The sequence below is a fragment of the Ursus americanus genome, chromosome 21 (assembly GCF_024610735.1).
Source record: "Ursus americanus isolate L20-20 chromosome 21, mUrsAme1.1.p, whole genome shotgun sequence".
Taxonomy (NCBI): Eukaryota; Metazoa; Chordata; class Mammalia; order Carnivora; family Ursidae; genus Ursus; species Ursus americanus.
Genome location: NC_142147.1, coordinates 58,104,232 through 58,123,388, shown reverse-complemented (window position 1 = coordinate 58,123,388; position 19,157 = coordinate 58,104,232). Strand labels below are relative to the sequence as shown.

Below are 19,157 nucleotides of genomic sequence, written 5' to 3'. Positions count from 1 at the left end.
AAGTAAAGCAGTGTGTATGGGTGAAGTCACCTCGGGCCCTCCAGCCAACCTCGTAATCCTGAAGGCTTAACAAGCGCCCTATTTGCCTCCATGATTGATTAACCTTTCTGTGTTCATCTGTAGGTCATGCTTTCTCTCCTAGAAAGAGCTGAGCATTCTGCATGCCACAAAACAGAACAGACCCTTTTGCACGACCCCTAGGCATTATGGAACCAGACCCCCCTGTACAGTCTCCCAGCGCTGTGGGAACATCTGTAGCCGCACCACTGAGTGTGCATGTAGTCGAGAAATGTTTCAGACCTTGTACTCCCTTTATTGGTTAACTACCTTAAGCTTTTTATTTTTTTTAAAGATCATTATTTACTTGACAGAGAGCACAGGTAGGCAGAGTGGCAGGCAGAGGGAGAGGCAGTAGCAGGCTCTCTACTGAGAGATCATGACCTGATCTCCTGGGATCATGACCTGAGGTGAAAGCAGCCGCTGAAGCTGCTGAGCGCGCGCCTGCCCGAAGCTTTTTAAACACCCAAGGGTGAGGCAGAAACCTTGGAGTTGGCCTCTGTACAAGAGTCCACCTTCTCCCGCCTCCTGATTAAAACTCATATTCCTTTCCAGTAAACATTTTCTCTGTTCATAAAAGAGTAGTCATCCCTTAATAAGAGAAAAGTAGACATTTTAGACATTACTTTTTTAAGGAAGGAAATAAATGTGTGCTGGTACGTTTTGCAGCCTAGGTTATGAAATCCTGTACCGGTCGAGGAAATTCTTGTGAATCACAAGACTATCAGGTGCCCTGTCCACAGGAACCACAGGAAGGAGATGGAATGTTTTACTGTGTGTCTATCTCATCCGGAAGCTTGTTTTAAAAAGGGGGGGATTGTTTAATTACCCCCCAAAAGTCTGAGTCAAAAGGTCTCAGTTGTGGGCAGAGAATCACCATTTCTAATGAGATGTTGATAGGGTCAGTGCACAGAAAACAAGTTTTTAGGGATGCCTGGGTGGTTCAGTCGTTAAGCGTCTGCCTTCGGCTCAGGGCATGATCCCGGGGTCCTGGGATCGAGCCTTGCATGGGGCTCTCTGCTCTGCTGCGAGCCTGCTTCTTCCTTTCCCACTACCCCTGCTTGTGTTATCTCTCTCACTGGCTGTCTCTCTCTGTCAAAAAAAGTTTTTAGGGAAGACGAAACTGTCTCCCTCCAGGCTCCAGTACAGGGAGACTGTAAATGTACAGACTGTAATGAGCAGCAGAGTGAAGGGTTCCAGTTGCACACATGCTGAGTGCCTCTGCAGTGATCCAAGCCTTATGGGACTGGAGTTCCAGGCTCTCGACTACTGAAGGGTTCCAGTTGCACATATGCTCAGTGCCTCTGCAGTGATCCAAGCCTTATGGGGCTGGAGTTCCAGGCTCTCGACTGCTGAAGACTCCACAGAAGCCACCTAGCCAGCTCCTTCTTTTGCTTCCAAGTCTACATCCAGAAGGAGTCTGTTAGACGCAGGTGGTTCCCTGCGCTAGCCACCTACAAAAGCGAACAGACACCAAACCTAGAGCGAATTCTTGTAAAAACCTCCAGGGTAAGAAATGGCAATGGAACCTAAGAACACCCAATCACAAACAGAGAAGTAGGCTTTCTGAAATGGGCAATTCCTTATGTTCTAGACAATCATATAACTTCTTTGCTTGGATTCTTGTTTTTTGTCTACAAAAGCTTTACCCCTAGTTTCGTTTGGTGCTGCCTGAATGGATTTGCTGTTTCCTCAAATAAGCTCTTTGGGAAAAAAAAATTATTTTTGGTGCCAAAAAGGTGATTTTATTAAAGCATGGGGAAAGGACAGGTGGGGAGAAAGAGCTACCTTTTGGAAATTTTAATGTAGATCACTTTATCCTTTAACAGAACTGATAAAAATAAAGACCCAAATGACTCATCTTTGCTCAGTGGTGTTCTTATGGACAAGGGTTTTCTTTGCACCCGGTGTAAATACTATATGGAGTCCCCTCGTCTTATAAACTCCCCTAGCCTTGTTCCCATTACACCTGCCACATTCTAACACCGACTTCGTATTTCTGCATTCATGTTTCCTGTCCTTCCTTGAACATACTAAAAGCCACACGAAGGCAGGAGCGCTTCTTTTGTGCTTGCATGTCTCCCATACACCAATCCAAAGTTCCTGAAAACTCAGTATGAACTCAATGCACGTTGGGTAGAACAGTGAATAAATATGACATTTGCATTCTCCTTTCGGTTTAACTTTTCCGGTTGCTCTAAATGTCCCCTTTACTTCTCCCTCCAAAGTACTGTGAAAATTAGTAAAGGAAGCCCCATTTAAAATGGAGTCACTTGGCCCTGAATGGGGAGCTCCCTCACAGGTAGGACATGTATAATCAGCAGGAGGAAGGAAGATACTTTTTATCTTTTTTTTTTTTTTTTAAGATTTTATTTATTTATTTGACAGAGAGATAGCCAGCGAGAGAGGGAACACAAGCAGGGAGCGTGGGAAAGGGAGAAGCAGGCTCCCAGCAGAGCAGGGAGCCCAATGCGGGGCTCCATCCCAGGATCCTGGGATTGGGCCCTGAGCTGAAGGCAGACCCTTAACGACTGAGCCACCCAGGCGCCCCGATACTTTTTATCTTGATAAGGGAGGATGCTTTCTTGGTAGGACTGTAATCTTCTTTTAAGGAAAGAAGGGATGATCTCTCCTGTCCCAGCAAGGACACACTAACCTTGGCATGCAGGCAATGAAACACTGCCAGGACCTCAAACGCTTTTCTTGAATGACCTTTTCTTGAAAGCCACCCTCTCTAAACTCCTTCTAAGACCTAATAAAAGCTGACTTTCCCTTTTTCTCTTCAGACTTGCTTGTGGTTGGCCACGGTGTACTTATCCCGAGTTGAGATTCCTCTGTTCCTGAAGAAACTCGGTTTGCTAGTAAAATAACTGGCTATTTATACTTAAGGTTGGCAGTAGTATGCCTCAGAGTTTTCAAGAATGACAGAAGTCACATTGTGATGATAAAAAGCTTCACCAAGTCCAGGCACGTTGGTCCAGCACGGTGACCCGCTCTGTGTGATTCCATCTTTTCCTGGTCTTGTGAAGCCCTCTCCTAAGAGGTCTCCGAGGTGATGCCTGTCTTTTAGTTTTTACTGACGTGTAGGGAGACCTAAGCGCGGAAGCCCAGGGCGGAGGACCCCTTTCTGAGACCGCCAGAGCTCCGGAAGCCACACCCCCCGGAAGAGCCTGGCCTCTGAGGGCGCCGTGCAGCGCAGAGCCAATGAGGGAAGGGGACACGGCCTTCCTAGCCGAGCGCATCCGCTGGGGGCGGGACTTCCGCTCTCATCCCCCGCTGGCGGTCTTTTAGCCTCAGGTTAGGTCCTTTTATCCGCTAAGGTTCCTGACCGCGGGTTCCGGCCCGGGGTGACTGACGGTGAGGACGCGAGGGGAGGCGCTGTCCTCGCCGCACACCGTTGAGTCCGGGTGTCCGTTCCCTTCCGGCCCCGCTGCCGGCCCACCGAGTCCGATGGCGGCGGCCGCGCCCAGGGACCCGGCTCAGGTAAACGCTCGCCTCCCCGCCCTCCCCGCCGTCCCCCCACGCAGACGCGAAAGGCCCGGAGCGGGGCGCCTGCTCGCGTCCCTGCGGCCCAGGCCCCGGTGTCCGGGACAGGGAGGCGCCGGCGGGCGGGGGCCCGTGTGTGAGCGCCGGCGTGCTGGCTGCGGGAGCGGGCTCGGGGCTGAGGGGCCGGCTGGGGCAGAGGCTGGAGGCGGTCTGCGCCCCCAGCGGGGAACAGCACGTCTCCCGGCCTTGTGTCAGGAGCAAGGTGCGGCGCGGCCAGCGAGGCCTGTCCCCTCGCTGCCTGAGCAGTCCGTGTGTCATGGCGGTAACGAGAGGTGGTCTAAGCCAGGTGTCAATAGGTTTTCCCCGGCCGCAGAGACGAGAACCCGCGGCGGGGGTGAGCGAGGAGGCAGGGAGCGCAGGAGGAGGGAGTTGCAGTGGTCGCTCGTATTGTCCACGGACTGCTGCCTTGTGCACCTTGGATGCTGGAGAACTGGTTGACTACTGGTCTACCTTCTGAGAAGGTCTAAGGCAAATTGTAGGTGTTGCAGGTGGGAGGAGAATGGGGGGAGTGAGGGAAAACCCCAGGAGTTTTGGTCTGTGAACCTTAAAAATTGCTCTTTTACCCTCAGAAGTGGGTTTATATGGAAAGGAAAGTGAACTACAATTCGGAGTAACCAAGCTGAGCCAAAACAGTAGGCCAATGTGGAGAACAAAAGAAGGGTAGTCTTTTTAAAGGGGAAAGGGGCAAAGTTGGGAAGGCTGTTGTTATAAACTGCGAGTCCACTGGAGTAAGATGGGAGTTGTGGCTTCTCATTGGCTGAGCTGTTGCTTGGGATGATCAGGAAATCGTGTATTTTGGCTCTGTGCTAGTGAAGTAGTATCCCCACATAAGGTCAAGTCTGTCTCTTCCTCTGTGGTCTGCAGTTGGTCACTGTGGCAGTGCCTGAGAGCTCCCTATGCTGCAACCTCCCAAGTCCATAGTAGTGAAGGTTCCAGTTGTTAATTTTCACAGTTCCTAGCAGCTGAAGGGATGGAAACTCCCGTTACCTGGATTGAGGGTAATGTGGGTTGATTTTCCTTGGGGATGTCCTACATTGTGTTGACATTGTTTACAGCCTCAGATGTGTCAGAAAAGCGTGAGTCATGGAATGAACTAGGAAGCTGGACAGCAACGTTTGGGAAATTAAGGGAAAGTTTCAAGATGGAGGGTTTGAAAAGTGATGGCTGTTGTGTGGACCAGGGCGGAGATTTGGATCACAGTTAGGAAGGGAATGCAGAGTGTAGTGGCAGTGCTGCTAGTAGGTCTCAAGGATGTGCTCAAGAATGGTTCCCTTGCACAGCCCGTGGTGTGGTTGATGGGCATTGTTGACATGGGAGAAAGAGAGAGAAAGATCTGGCAGATGATGTCCAGGGTTCCTTGGGGTGATTGGAAGAGATGGCTGAGGACATCTAAGATTGAGACAAGGTGACAGTGAGGTTGGGGGCTGCTCTGTATTCCGTGTTCTAGGGCTTCACCGGAATTTTGTGGTCAGCTTTTATGGTGTCTGGAGTGTTTCAGAGTCTTCCTGCTAGAAAAGCTCTGGGTCAAATGTTATTTGTGGTTTGCTGTGCCTGGCAGGGAGATCTTTAGGACTGGGGTTTTCACAAGTTTCAGTGGAGGATGGTTGGTTCCTGATTGTGTAGGGACAGCATGGGCAGCAGGGAAGTAGAAGAGGGTCTACGAGTATTCTGTGTTGACTGTGGTTGTGAGTGTCTGTTACTGAAGCGAGGATTAGAGGCAAATAAGGAGGGCTTCTCAGTAGCATTTGCGGCTTTCCCTCAGTGGGGATCCAGGAGAATACTGGGGTGATTCTGGAACCTGCTTGAGTTTGTCAAATATCCTTTGGGTGTCATGTGACAAGTACAAGTGTGAGACAAGGGAGAATCCTTGGGTGGCGCAGGAAGGTGTGGGAGTTCATCCTGGGGTCTGAAGACGTGAGAGCGGTACAGTCTACAGAATCCTGTACACATGGAGAGAAAGCGTGAGCTAAGGGCCTCAGGGCTCTGGTATTGAAGGCTTCCTGGGAAAGCAGGGCCTATAATTGTCTGCCTTGAGGGCACAATCTGGGAGACTCCCCGGGAATATCGTGTCAGAGGGATGGGACCTTGCAGGCCAAAGCCAGAGTCTCGATTGCGTCTGCGTGTCCCCGTGCCTCTGTTTGCTGTGGACTGAGCACAGTGAGTGATGGGAAGGTGAAAGGAGAGCAGCATTTGTGGCACCAGGACCTGGTATTTATTTTGAGGTGGGGAGACTGGGGTAGATGTGTGGGGGATTGGATTGTGGGTTCTCAGAATGTTCATGGTTTCATCTGTTCCTTTCATGAAAGGGTGGTGTGACCTTTGAGGACGTTGCCGTGTACTTCTCCTGGAAGGAATGGAGGCTTCTTGATGAGGCTCAGAGACGGCTGTACCACCATGTGATGCTGGAGAACTTTACGCTTATATCCTCACTGGGTAAGAGCCTCAGCCTCCCCTTTGACCTGGACTAGACTCTGTACTCCCGCTTCCCCCTCTCCATTGTCCAGGGTAGGTTTGTCCTTCTCTCGTGTGGACTGTGGGCACTGCTTGGTTCCCCAGCTTTCTGGGTAGTTGCTTTTTTTGCTAGCTCTCAGTGGTTGGTCTGCCCTTTTCTCTGCCCTGCAGGCCCCATATCCTTTGTGCTGAGCCCTGATCGGCTAAGATTAGAGGTCAGTGGTCATGCAGTGAGGCTGATGGATTGCACCTTGCTTGCCCTCTCCCTGGCTGGGTCCGTGTATCTAGATCCATGGCTTTTGGGTGGCGTAGGTGTTGACCCTTCCCTTAGATGATATTTCCTTGTGCCTGCCTCTGCCTGAAATTGGAGGCATTGGTCCTGTCACTACTTTAGTGGACCTTGGGCTACTTCACAAGAATGTGCTGTATGGATCTTTTTGTAATGTTTACCTCTCTTCTGCCTCCCCCTCTCCTTCAAGTTTGTGACAAGTGTTTGAGAAATCAAATTGTATTATTAAAAGTATTGCGTAATGATTTCATGTACTTAAACATTATGAAGTTATTACCAAAATGAAGTTAATCAACACAGCCATCACTTGGCATAGTTACTTTTTCTATTGGTGGTGGTGAGAAAGCTTAGTATCTACCCTCTTAGCAAATTTCAGCTCTGCAGTGCAGTATTAAGTGTAGACATGCTGTATGTTAGTTCCTCAGAAGTGTATCATCTTGTAAATGAAAATGTGTATCCCTGACCACCATCTGCCCTCCCCCTCATGTGCACACGCGCTCCCTCGGTCTCTCTCTCACAAATAAATAAGTTAAAAAAAAAAAAAAGGATATCCATGTAATTAGCATAATGTTTTCCAAGTTCATCCATGTTGTGGCAAGTGGCAGTGTTGCCTTTTATATGTCTGAGTTTTCCCGCACATATGTGTTTACTAAACGTTCTTTTTTTTGTGTGTTTTTTTTTAAGATTTATTTATTTGTCAGAGAGAGACAGAGAGCGCGCGCGCACACGCAGAAGCAGGGGGAGTGACAGGGAGAGGGAGAAGCAGGCTCCCCGCTGAGCTAGGAGCCCAATGTGGGACTAGATCCCAGGTCCCTGGGCTCATGACCTGAGCGGAACACACACACTTAACCCACTGAGCCATCTAGGCGTCCCATGTTTCCCAAATGTTCTTTGTCACATTACTATTTTGCTTAAGATTTTTAAGTTGTTTGTTTTTTTTGGTTTTGTTTTTGTTTTTTGTTTTGTTTTTTAGCGATCTCTACACCCCATGTGGGGCTAAAACGCACAACTCCGTGATCAAGTGTCTCATGCTCTACTTACTGTGCATGCCAGGGCCCCAAAATGTTCTTTGTGTCTTTAAACCCTGACGCACACCTAAAGATGTTGCTGTATATCGGGTATCATGAACAGTACTGCAGTGGATACGGAGGTGCAGATAGTTTGTGGAGATACTGATTTTGTTGCCTGGGGATACACACATAGCTAGAAGTGGCAGTGGTGGAATATATTGCAGTTCTGTTTTTAACTTTTTGTGTACCCTTCCTAATGTGTCCCATCATGACTTCCTAATGTGTATGCCCAGCAAAGGTATTCAGGGATTTGCTCTTTTCCACATCCTCACCAACTGGTCTTGTCTTTTTACTAGCCATTGTAATAAGTACAAGGTGATACCTTGTGTTGGTTTTCATTTCTCTGATGATCAGTGATTGTGAGCTCGTGTTGGGCCCTTGAACATCTCCTTTTCCCTCTTTTGTGTTTCTTTGGCTCTGCTGCAACTTTTTTTTTTTTTTTAAGATTGTATTCATTTATTTCAGAGAGAGAGAGCAGGATGGGGGGAGGGTCAGAGGGAGAAGCAGAGTCCCTGCTGAGCAGGGAGCCGGATGTGGGACTCCATCCTGGGACTCCAGGATCATGACCCAAGCTGAAGGCAGTCGCTTAACCAACTGAGCCACCCAGGCACCCCCTGCTGCAACTTTTAAATTTAGTATAGTCCTACTTGTTTGCTTTTGCTTTCGTTATATAAACTTTGGGTGTCCTGTTCAAAAAATCATTGCCAGCAGAAAGGTTGAAGAGGCTTTTCCCTCTGTTTTTGCTGGGAGTTTTAGGGTTCAGGTCATAGGTTTCAGTCTTCAGTCAATGATACGTGCGTTCCAAGGGGTGCTGTAAGATGGGGATCCACTCTTACTGTTTTTTCATTTGTGTACTGAGAGTTCACAGCAGTAGGAAAGAGGTTATTTTTTCCCCCAGTGTAGTTCTTGGCATAATTGTCAAAGAGTAGTCGACTGTGTATGTGTGGCTGTCCTTACAGGCTTTTCATTCCATTCCGTTGTTCTGTTTTGGATTGTATAGCTTTGTAATCTAGTTTGAAATCAGAAATGTGCTGCCTAAAGATTTGATCTTCTCTCTGAAGATTGCTTTGGCTTTAGGCTTTGGTTGACTTGGTGGCAAATAGTCCAGTGCCCTCTGTGGAGCAGGAAGCTGGAGGCTCTTCTGAGCAAGGACTGCAGTGGCACCCACCCTGTGGCTGGCGGAGATAGCCCCAGCCCTTATTTCCCACCCATCACCCACGGCTCTGCCAGTGGAGTCTCCAGCCGACTTTTCTGTGTGCTTGTGCCCTCTCTTATGCTCCTCTGTATACTAGTCTGTCTTAATTGGACTGTTGAGCCCTCCGAGACTAATGTCATTCATGGACAGCTGTTGCATTGATTTTCCTTGGGGCTTAGGGTGGTATCTCTGATTCTACCTTGCTGCTGATAACAGCCCCGTGGGACATTTTTCTGTGTCTGTTGTGTCCTGAGTAGCACTGAGTAACAGTGCTGGCGGTCCACTTGGCCTGTTTTCGTACAGTCTTTCTATCTTCCTGGTACCCCGAAGTTGCTCAGCTAGGGCTTACAGGGAGGAGTGCTTTGTGTATCAAAGCATGGCCATGCTCCAGACATGACCAGGTGCGCTCATAGGGAGCCTGTTTGTCATGAGTGGCAGCCGGCAACGGTGTGATATCCGACCTGTGTTAGGTCATACCGGGCACCTTTGTTTGTTCAGTCAGAGTTCGGTGCCATTGCCGATGGCCACACCCCGTTTCTGTCTTTCCTTCCTTGCTGTTGACATTTTTGTGTCAAGTGGATTCTACCTCTTTGGTAATTCCGTGAATGCCAGTACAGGGATAATCCTTGCATCTCAGGCACCCACATCCCACCTATTTCTGTCACTGCTCTTTCTGTGTACCTCAGTGTTCACCCCCAGACATTTTGAAATGAGATATTCACATGTCCTTAAACTCCCCTTGACTGAAGTCAGTTTCGTGATACTGGATTGTGCCGCAGCCTTTTACTCAGCCAGACACCAGTAGCAGAAACGCTTCTACACAAACCTTTGGGCTGAGAACAAGTTGTAGACCCTGGCTTGCTTTCTTGTGTCATACCCTAGGTTTTTGTCCTTCTAGGCTGCTCTCCATAATACTTTGACCAGTTGGGCCCAGTTACGCACAGCGGCCACTCCTTCAGTTGAATTCCATCTCCTTTGTGTGGAAAAGCACGCTGTACACTCCTGCCTAGATGAATCGGGTGCATGCGTGTGATGGGCTCAGCCCCTCGCGATAGTGAACACGAATTTCACCAGCGTTTCTTTGCCTTCAGGTTGCTGCTGTGGAGCAGAGGGTGAGGAGGCACCCTTTGCACAGAGCACTACTGTAGGCGCATCACAGGCCGGGACGCCCACGGCACCTGTGTCTTCCCGGAAGACCCACCCCTGTGAGCTGTGTGGTCCAGTCTTGAGAGACATTTTCCACTTGGCTGAGCACCAGGGAAAAGGAAACAGCCAGAAACTGTTGAGGTGTGGGGCATGTGGGAAACAATTTTATTTCAGTGCAAAGTCTCAGCCGCAGCAGGAACAGCACCTGGGAGCAAAACCCTGCAGAAGCTGTGTGGACGGGGCCTCTGTTGTGAAGAGCTGGGGATTCCATGGTTCAGGAAAGCCCTTTACCTGTGGAGAAGTTCAGAAGGACTTCCTCTCTGGCTCCGGGCATCTGCAGCCAGAGGCCACTCACACTGGGGAGAAGCCACACACGATCACCCAGTGCAGGACAACTTTACAAAGCAGGAAAAGTCATCATCCTTGGGGAGAATGTAAGAAAGCCTTTGGTCCCAAACACACAGATACTCAGGACCAGGGTGTCCACTTTGGAAGACAGTCCTTTGTGTGCAGTGAATGTGGGAAAATATTCAGGTACAAATCCTTATTTGCTATACACCAGAGATATCATACTGGAGAAAGATACGAGTTTGGGCAATGCGGAAAATCCCTTAGGCAAAGATCAACCCTGAATGAACATGGAAAGAGTCACAGTGGATCCAGGCAGCCCACGTGCAGCAGATGTGGGAAATCGTTAGGTCGGAAATCTGTCCTCATTCACCCCCAGAGATGGCACAGTGGAGGGAAGAGTTATGTTTGCAGTGGATGTGCAAAATCTGTTAGCTGTAGCTCAGAGATGATTACCCATAGGGTTGAACCTGGGGAAAGCTCTTACAAGTGTCGTGCCTGTGCAAAATCTTTTCCCTCTATGTCTACCCTCTGTTATCATCAGAGATCTCATGCAGGAGAAAGACGGTATGAGTGTAGTGAATGTGGGAAATCTTTTACCAGTAATTCTGCCCTCCGTTCTCACCAGAGAGTTCACACTGGACAAAAGCCTTATACATGCAATGAGTGTGGGAAATCTTTTGCTGGCAGTTCTGCCCTACGTTATCATCAAACAGTTCACAGTGGAGTAAGGCCTTACGAGTGCAGCGAATGTGGGAAATCTTTTGCTGGTAGTTTTATCTTACGTTATCACCAGAGAGTTCACACTGGAGAAAGGCCTTATGAGTGCAGTGAATGCGGAAAATCCTTTATCCGAAAAACTAGCCTCAGTGTACACATAAAGGTTCACTCAGGTGAACGGCCTTATGAGTGTAATGAATGTGGGAAGAATTTTACTGCCAGTTCTGCCCTCCGTCATCATCAGAGAGTTCACACTGGAGAACGTCCTTATGAGTGCTGTGAATGTGGGAAATCTTACACTGCTCGTTCTGCCCTCCGTTCACACCAGAGACTTCATACTGGGGAACGGCCTTATGAGTGCCGTGAATGTGGGAAATGTTTTACTTTCAGTTCTGCCCTATCTTCTCATCGGAGACTTCATACTGGACAAAGGCCTTATGAGTGCTGTGAATGTGGGAAATCTTACACTGCTAGTTCTACCCTCCGTTCTCACCAGAGACTTCACACTGGAGAACGGCCTTATGAGTGCCATGAATGTGGGAAATCTTTTACCAGTAGTTCTGCCCTCCGTTATCACCAGAGACTTCACACTGGACAAAAGCCCTATAAGTGCAGTGAATGTGGGAAATCTTTTATCACTAGTAATCAACATCGTGCTCACCAGAGAGTTCACAGTGGAGAGAGGCCTTATGAATGCAGCGAATGTGGCAAATCCTTTCCCCGTAAAGGTAGCCTCAGTGTACACAAAATGGTTCACTCAGGTGACCGGCCTTATGAGTGTAACGTATGTGGGAAATCATTTATTGCTAGTTCTGCCCTCCGTCGTCACCAGAGAGTTCACACTGGAGAAAGGCCTTATGAATGCCATGAATGTGGGAAATCATTTACTGCTAGTTCTGCCCTCCGTTACCACCAGAGACTTCACACTGGACAGAAGCCTTATCAGTGCAATCAATGTGGGAAATCTTTTATCACTAGTAATCAACATCGTACTCACCAGAGTGTTCACAGTGGAGAGAGGCCTTATGAATGCAGTGAATGTGGCAAATCCTTTCCTCGAAAAGATAGCCTCAGTGTACACAAAAAGGTTCACTCAGGTAAACGGCCTTATGAGTGTAATGAATGTGGGAAATCATTTACTGCTAGTTCTGCCCTCCACCGTCACCAGAGACTTCACACTGGAAAAAGGCCTTAGAGTGCCATGAATGTGGGAAATCTTTTTATCAGTCATAATGGTTTAGATATCATTACAGTCTACACAGTGCATGAAGGATTTAAAATAGCACTGTGAGGCAGCCACCTACCAGAATCCAACTTTGTTCACCTGAATATCCACAGTGGAGTGACTTCCCCTACGTTCCGGCTATTTTTGTCAAAATTCAGAACCTGCACTGTGCTTTCGCTGTGAATGTAGTCATTGCAAGATGGAAGTCACTGTTAGTGTCTGTGGCAGATGTCCTTTCACTTCTGCCATCTGGCAGTTCCCAATAATGTGCATAAGTCACCACCCCAACATGGTTAATGATGCAGACCTGTCTGCTTTTTCATTTGCTCATCTAAAGTGTGGGTAACTGGAACTCCTCGTTCTGTTCTATGTTATGGCATGGATGAGACCCAGTGTTGATCCACAGTGAGTGATCTGAGTTCTGGGTGGTGACTGGCACAGGAAGGCCAAATCCAATGGGGATGTTGTTGGTCTCGTGATGCTTTGATGACTCTGCAGCTTCCAAATCACCACACAGGACTTGAGTGCCACGTGTTGCTCTGATTTATGCATTAGTAAATGCCGTCTTTGTTTAATTACCTTTAGTCTTAGACATTGTGTGCACTCTAAGGGGTGGTTTCATTTTTTTTTTTTAAAGATTTTATTTATTTTACAGGCAGCGAGAGAGGGAACACAGGCAGGGGGAGTGGGAGAGGAAGAAGCAGGCTCCCAGCAGAGCAGCCTGTTGTGGGGCTCGATCCCAGAACACCGGGATCATGCCCTGAGCCGAAGGCAGAGGCTTAACGACTGCGCCACCCAGGCGCCCCTCTAAGGGGTGATTTCAAAGCAGGATTGTGCTTTCCCAGCATGAAGGAAAGAGCAGAGTGCATTGCATCCCAAACTTGCTGTGTCTCTGAGCTGATAATCGCAAATAAATAATATCGACGTACATATATATATATGAATACTCCAACTTGTGTGTGAATTTGCATTATAACCCAAGACCTTTGTGATGGACTGAATTGTTTACAGTCTCAGATGTGTCGGAAAAGCGTGAGTCATGGAATCAACTAGGGAGCTGGACAGCAACGTTTGGGAAATTGAGGGAAAGTTTCAAGATGGAGGGTTTGAAAAGTGATGGTTGTTGTGTGGACCAGGGCGGAGATTTGGATCACAGTTAGGAAGGGAATGCAGAGTGTAGTGGCAGTGCTGCTAGTAGGTCAAGTATCCTACTAGGATGTGCTCAGGAATGGTTCTCTTGCACAGCTCGTGGTGTGGTTGATGGGCATTGTTGACATGGGAGAAAGAGAGAGAAAGATCTGGCAGATGATGTCCAGGGTTCCTTGGGGTGATTGGAAGAGATGGCTGAGGGCATCTAAGATTGAGACAAGGTGACAGTGAGGTTGGGGGCTGCTCTGTATTCCGTGTTCTAGGGCTTCACCGGAATTTTGTGGTCAGCTTTTATGGTGTCTGGAGTGTTTCAGAGTCTTCCTGCTAGAAAAGCTCTGGGTCAAATGTTATTTGTGGTTTGCTGTGCCTGGCAGGGAGATCTTTAGGACTGGGGTTTTCACAAGTTTCAGTGGAGGATGGTTGGTTCCTGATTGTGTAGGGACAGCATGGGCAGCAGGGAAGTAGAAGAGGGTCTACGAGTATTCTGTGTTGACTGTGGTTGTGAGTGCCTGTTACTGAAGCGACGATTAGAGGCAAATAAGGAGGGCTTCTCAGTAGCATTTGCGGCTTTCCCTCAGTGGGGATCCAGGAGAATACTGGGGTGATTCTGGAACCTGCTTGAGTTTGTCAAATATCCTTTGGGTGTCATGTGACAAGTACAAGTGTGAGTAAAGGGAGAATTTGGTGTGGGGCAGGAAGGTGTGGGAGTTCATCCTGGGGTCTGAAGCCGTGAGAGCGGTACAGTCTACAGAATCCTGTACACATGGAGAGAAAGCGTGAGCTAAGGGCCTCAGAGCTCTGGTATTGAAGGCTTCCTGGGAAAGTAGGGCCTATAATTGTCTGCCTTGAGGGCACAGTCTGGGAGACTCCCTGGGAATATCGTGTCAGAGGGATGGGACCTTGCAGGCCAAACCCAGAGCTTCGATTGCGTCTCCATGTCCCCCTGCCTGTTACTGCTGTGGACTGAGCACAGTGATTGATGGGAGGTGAGAGGAGAGCAGCATTAGTGGCACCAGGACCTGGCATCTATTCTGAGGTACGGAGATGGGTAGATGTGTGGTGGATTGGATTATGGGTTCTCAGAGAGAGAATGTTCATGGTTTCATCTGTCCCTTTCATGACAGGGTGGTGTGACCTTTGAGGACATTGTTGTATACTTCCGTCCTCATTCATCCTCAGAGATGGCACAGTAGAGAAAACTGTTTGCAGTGGATGTGCAAAATGTCTTAACCGTAGCTCAGTGTTGATTACTAATAGGGTTCGTCCTGGAGAAAGGCCTTGTAAGTGTAGTGACTGTGCCAAATCATTTACCACTATGTCTGCCCCCCATTATCATTAGAGAGCTCAGAGTGGGGGAATACCTGATGTGTGCAGTGAATGTGGGAAGTCTTTTATCGCCAGGACTGGCATCTTTACTCACTAGAGTTTACATTGGAGAAAGGCCTTTTGTGTGCATGACTGTGGAAGGTACTTTTTCCAGAAAAGCAACCTCAAGATTTGCTGAGGTGAATGACCTTAGAAGTGTAATGGTTGTGGGAAATGTGTTATTTTTTAAAAGATTCATTTATTTGTTTTATAGAGGGAGAGAACACTGAAGGGTTGGGCAAATGGAGAGAATCTTCAAGCTGACTCCTGTTGAGCCTGGAGCCAGAATCGAGCTTGATTCCATGACCCAGGAGATCATGACCTGAGCCGAAACAAAGAGTTGGACACTTAACCAGTTGAGCCACCTAGGTGCCCCAAATGTGGGAAATCTTTTAAGTAGAGGGCAGCATTCATTCACTACTAGAGAATTCATGCAGGAGAAAGGCTTTTGAGTGCAATGAATGTGGAAAATCTCTTACTGGTCATACTACTTTTAATTATCATCAAAGAGTTTACACTGGAGAAAGGCCTTAGGAGTGCTGGGATGTGCAAAACCTTTCAGCCAAAGCTCCAGTCTCCTTAAAGCAAAAAGTACGTAGTTGATACGTCGTTAGGAGTGATATTATGAACTGAATCTGTTCACTAAAATTCATAGGTTAAATTCCTATACTTCAGTGCGATAGGATTAGGAGTTGAGGTGATGTCTTTGGGAGGGAATTGGAGTTAGAATGTGTCATGAGTGTGGAGCCCTCACGAATGGGATTATTGTCCTCATAAGAGTTCTGAGAGAGTTTGCTTCCTCTATCATGTAAGGACCATTTTTGAAGATAATCTATAAATCAGGATCTCACCAGACACAGAACTAGACCCTATAAGGAGTGTAACGCCAGATATCCAGCCCCCAGGACTGAGAAATAAATTTGTGTTTTTACAAGCCACCTAATTTATGATTTTTTAGGGCAGCCCGAGGGAAGACAAATGTGAAGAATATAGGTGATCGTTTGGCCAAAGATACGGTTTTAGAAAAATCAGAATTCACACTGGGATAAGGTGAATGACACCATTCCTTTATCCAGTCATCTCTATTCATTCCATATTGGAGAGTTGACATTGCAGAAAGGCTTTAAAATAACACAGAAGGTGATGTTTCCTTACTTTGTGTAATTCCAATGGGGGAGAACCTAGTGAGGCAGCCACTTTCCTGAATTGAACTTTGTTCACCTGAATGTCTACGGTGGAGTGACTTCCCATAAGTTCCAGCTATTTGGGGAAAATTTAGGAGGCATTGTGCTTTCTGATGTGTGCAGAGTCCTTGCTAGATTGAAGTCACTGACCGTTTCTGTAGCAGAAGTTTAACTTCTGCCACCTGGCAGTTCCCAATAATGTACATCAGTCACCATCCTAACATACTTAAGGATGCTGAGCTCTCTGGTTTGTCATTGTTGATGGAAATTATGGACAACTGGAACTTCTCATTCCCTTCTAAGTTAAGGCATGGATGTGACCCAGTATTTATCCACAGTATGTGATCTGAGTTCTGGGTGGTGTCTTGCAGAGAAAAACCAAATCTCTTAGGGATGTTGTTGGTCTTTTGGTGCCCAACTTGTCAGGTGGGGCCAGGGCCTTGCCCAGAAGGAGGGAATGGGGGTAGGATTCTGTACAGCAACTTGGTGAGGTCTTTTCCTTTGCAGACCCAAGTGTGAGTGTGGTCACATCTCAATTGGGACAGTAAGAAAGGGGTTGAGCCATGTGGGGAGCAGGGTAGAACATGCCGGTAGACCACCATGCTAGGTGGGAGGGCAGGGGTGGTTCATGGGGACTGGAGTAGACACCTGGGGGGAGCACGCCTGGGGATGCGATTTAGGCGGGACCCTATGGGCTGAGTTTCCTTTCTTCCTCTGGAGGCAGATTTCCCACTGTGGGTCCCTAAGGCAATGCCCTGCCTAGAGCTCCAGCTGCTCTTTCCCCAGATGTCCCCTGAGGGACACATCACAGACCATGTGGCCTGGAGACGATGGCATGTACAAATGGTATTCAGTCTTTGAGCCAGTTAGGGACTCAATCTCCATAGCAATTATGTTTCAAAATATATTGTTAAGAGATAAATTAATAACACGAAATGAACCATAGATCCAGAAAGCTTAGAGAACGCTAAGCAGGATAAATGCCAAAAAATACCCCAATGTAGGCATATTATTTTCAACTTCCTTGAAATCATAAAGTTTTGAAAGAAGCCTGAGGGAAAAAATACCTTAGCTCCAGAAGAACTAAGACTTACATCCATCCTCTCAGAAACCATGCAAGCAAAAAGGGAGAGGAGTTAAATATTTGAAGTTTTGAGAGAAAAACTGATCAGGCTAGAATTCTGTTCATTGCAAAATTATCCTTCAACAGTGCAGGGCAAATAGGCTTTCTAAAAGAAAAACTAGGGAATTTGTTGCCAATAAACCTGCCATCTTAGTCCATTTGGGGTGATATAACAAAATACTAGAGGCCAGGTAATTTATTATAAAGATAAACATTCATTTCTGACAGTTCTGCAGCCTGGAAGTCCAAGATCAAGGTGCCAGCCTGGGTGAGTTCTCTGGTCAAGATCCTTCTCCTGGTTCATAGTTTGCTTTTCTTTCTGTGTCCTTCCATGATTGAAGAAATTAGGGATCCTGGTGGAACCTTTTTTTTTTTTCCTTAAATTTTTTTTGAGAGGGTGTGTGCACTTGCAAACTGGGGGAGGGGCAGATGGAGAGGGAGAAGCAGCTCCCTGCTGAGCGGGGAGCCCAGTGTGGGACCTGGATCCCAGGACCCCGAGACCATGACCTGAGCCAAAGGCAGATGCTTAACTGACTGAGCCACCCAGGCGTGCCAGTGGAACCTCTTTCAGTAAACCCATTCATGAGGAGTCCAACCTCATGACCTAAGCACCTCCCAAAGCCCCATCTCTTAATAATATCACATTTTGGGGTTAGGATTTCATCATATGAATTTGTGGAAAGGGGGTGACAATGAGCTCCTCCATGCAAGAATTGTTAAAAGAACTTGTTTAGAGATAAGGAGAATGATATAGGTCAGAAATTTGGATCTACATAAAGGAAGATCATTGCAGGAGGAATAAGTAAAGGTCAAATAAAAAGTATTTTTCTTTATTATTTTAAAAGTTTGATTTATTAGAGTGGGGTGAGGGAGGCAGAGGGAGAGAGATTCTCAAGCAGACTCCCCTGCTTAGTTCTGAGCTTGATACGGGATTCGATTTCAGGACCCTGAGATCATGACCTGAGGTGACATCAAGAGTCAGATGTTTAACTAACTGAGCCAGCCAGGTGCCCCTATTGTTATTACTATTTTTAATGTTAAGTAGGCTCCACACTGAACATGAGGCTTGAACTCATGACCCTGAGTTTAAAAGTTGCATGCTCTCCTAACTGAGCCAAAGAGGTGCCCCAAGAGTGTTATTTTTTTTAATTCTTAATGTAACAGAACAATTTTTTTGCAGTAGTAACACCAACAATATATTCTGTTATTTATGATTATCTTAGTGTGTGTGTGCTCTTATCATGCTTTTGTATTCGTGGGATGTATGACATCAATGATACAAGGGACCGGAGGGAGAAATTGAGATTATTTTGTTATTACAAGGTACTCACATTATCCGTGAAGTGGTATAGTGTTTGAAAGGTATATTTGGATTAGTTGTCAGTGTTTATTGAAAACTCTAGGACAACTAATTAAAAAAGTAAAAAAAAAAAGTATAACTGATTTGCTAAGAAACAAAGAAACAGAATCATATAAAATGCTCAGTTAAAACCACAAAAAGCAGGAAAAGAGTGGAAGACAAAGTGGAACAACAAAAAAGGTGACAAATAGAAATTAGTAACAAATATGGTATATATTAATCTGACTATATCAGTAAAAAATCACTTTTTTAAAAAGATTTTATTTATTAGAGAGAGTGAGAGAGCACAAGATGTGGGAGGGTCAGAGGGAGAAGCAGAGATTGGGGCTCAATCCTGGGACTCCAGGATCATGACCTGAGCCAAAGGCCTACGCTTAACCAACTGAGCCACCCAGGCGCCCCTCAATAATCACCTTGAATGGCAAAAAACTAGTAAAAGATTTTCAGAGTGGGTCCCAAACCAAGATCCAACTATGTATTGTCTACAAAAGCTGTGCAGGGGGCGCCTGGGTGGCATAGCGGTTGGGCGTCTGCCTTCGGCTCAGGGCGTGATCCCGGCGGTCTGGGATCGAGCCCCACATCAGGCTCTTCTGCTATGAGCCTGCTTCTTCCTCTCCCACTCCCCCTGCTTGTGTTCCCTTTCTCACTGGCTGTCTCTATCTCTGTCGAATAAATAAATAAAAAATCTTTAAAAAAAAAAAAAAAAGCTGTGCAATAATTTTTACGGCTCTAAGTTTATAGTAATTTGTTACAGGAACAATAGAAAAGGACTAGAAGAACAGACATGCAAAGAAATGAAGTAATTGAGGGACGCCTGGGTGGCTCAGTCGGTTAAGCGTCTGCCTTTGGCTCAGCTCGTGATCTCAGGGTCCTGGGATCGAGTCCCACATCGGGCTCCCTGCTCAGTGGGGAGCCTGCTGCTCTCTCTG

General features: G+C 47.1%; 1 protein-coding gene across 2 annotated transcripts in view; it reads left to right on the top strand.

Moving 5' to 3' along the window:
* The window catches only part of LOC123776963 (uncharacterized), a 31,299-nt gene extending 12,365 nt beyond the window's left edge, over nt 1-18,934 (top strand). The window contains exons 1-3 of one of the 2 annotated variants that reach the window (XM_045773358.2): nt 3,318-3,540; nt 5,910-6,036; nt 9,700-18,934. In XM_045773358.2, coding sequence (XP_045629314.2) covers nt 3,508-3,540; nt 5,910-6,036; nt 9,700-12,017 — 2,478 coding nt within the window. In that variant the 5' untranslated portion in view covers nt 3,318-3,507 and the 3' untranslated portion in view covers nt 12,018-18,934. Of the gene's footprint in view, nt 1-3,317; nt 3,541-5,909; nt 6,037-9,699 lie in introns of those variants that run through there. The other variant, XM_087853259.1, reaches the window with a different exon arrangement.
* The last annotated feature ends 223 nt before the right edge of the window (nt 18,935-19,157 follow it).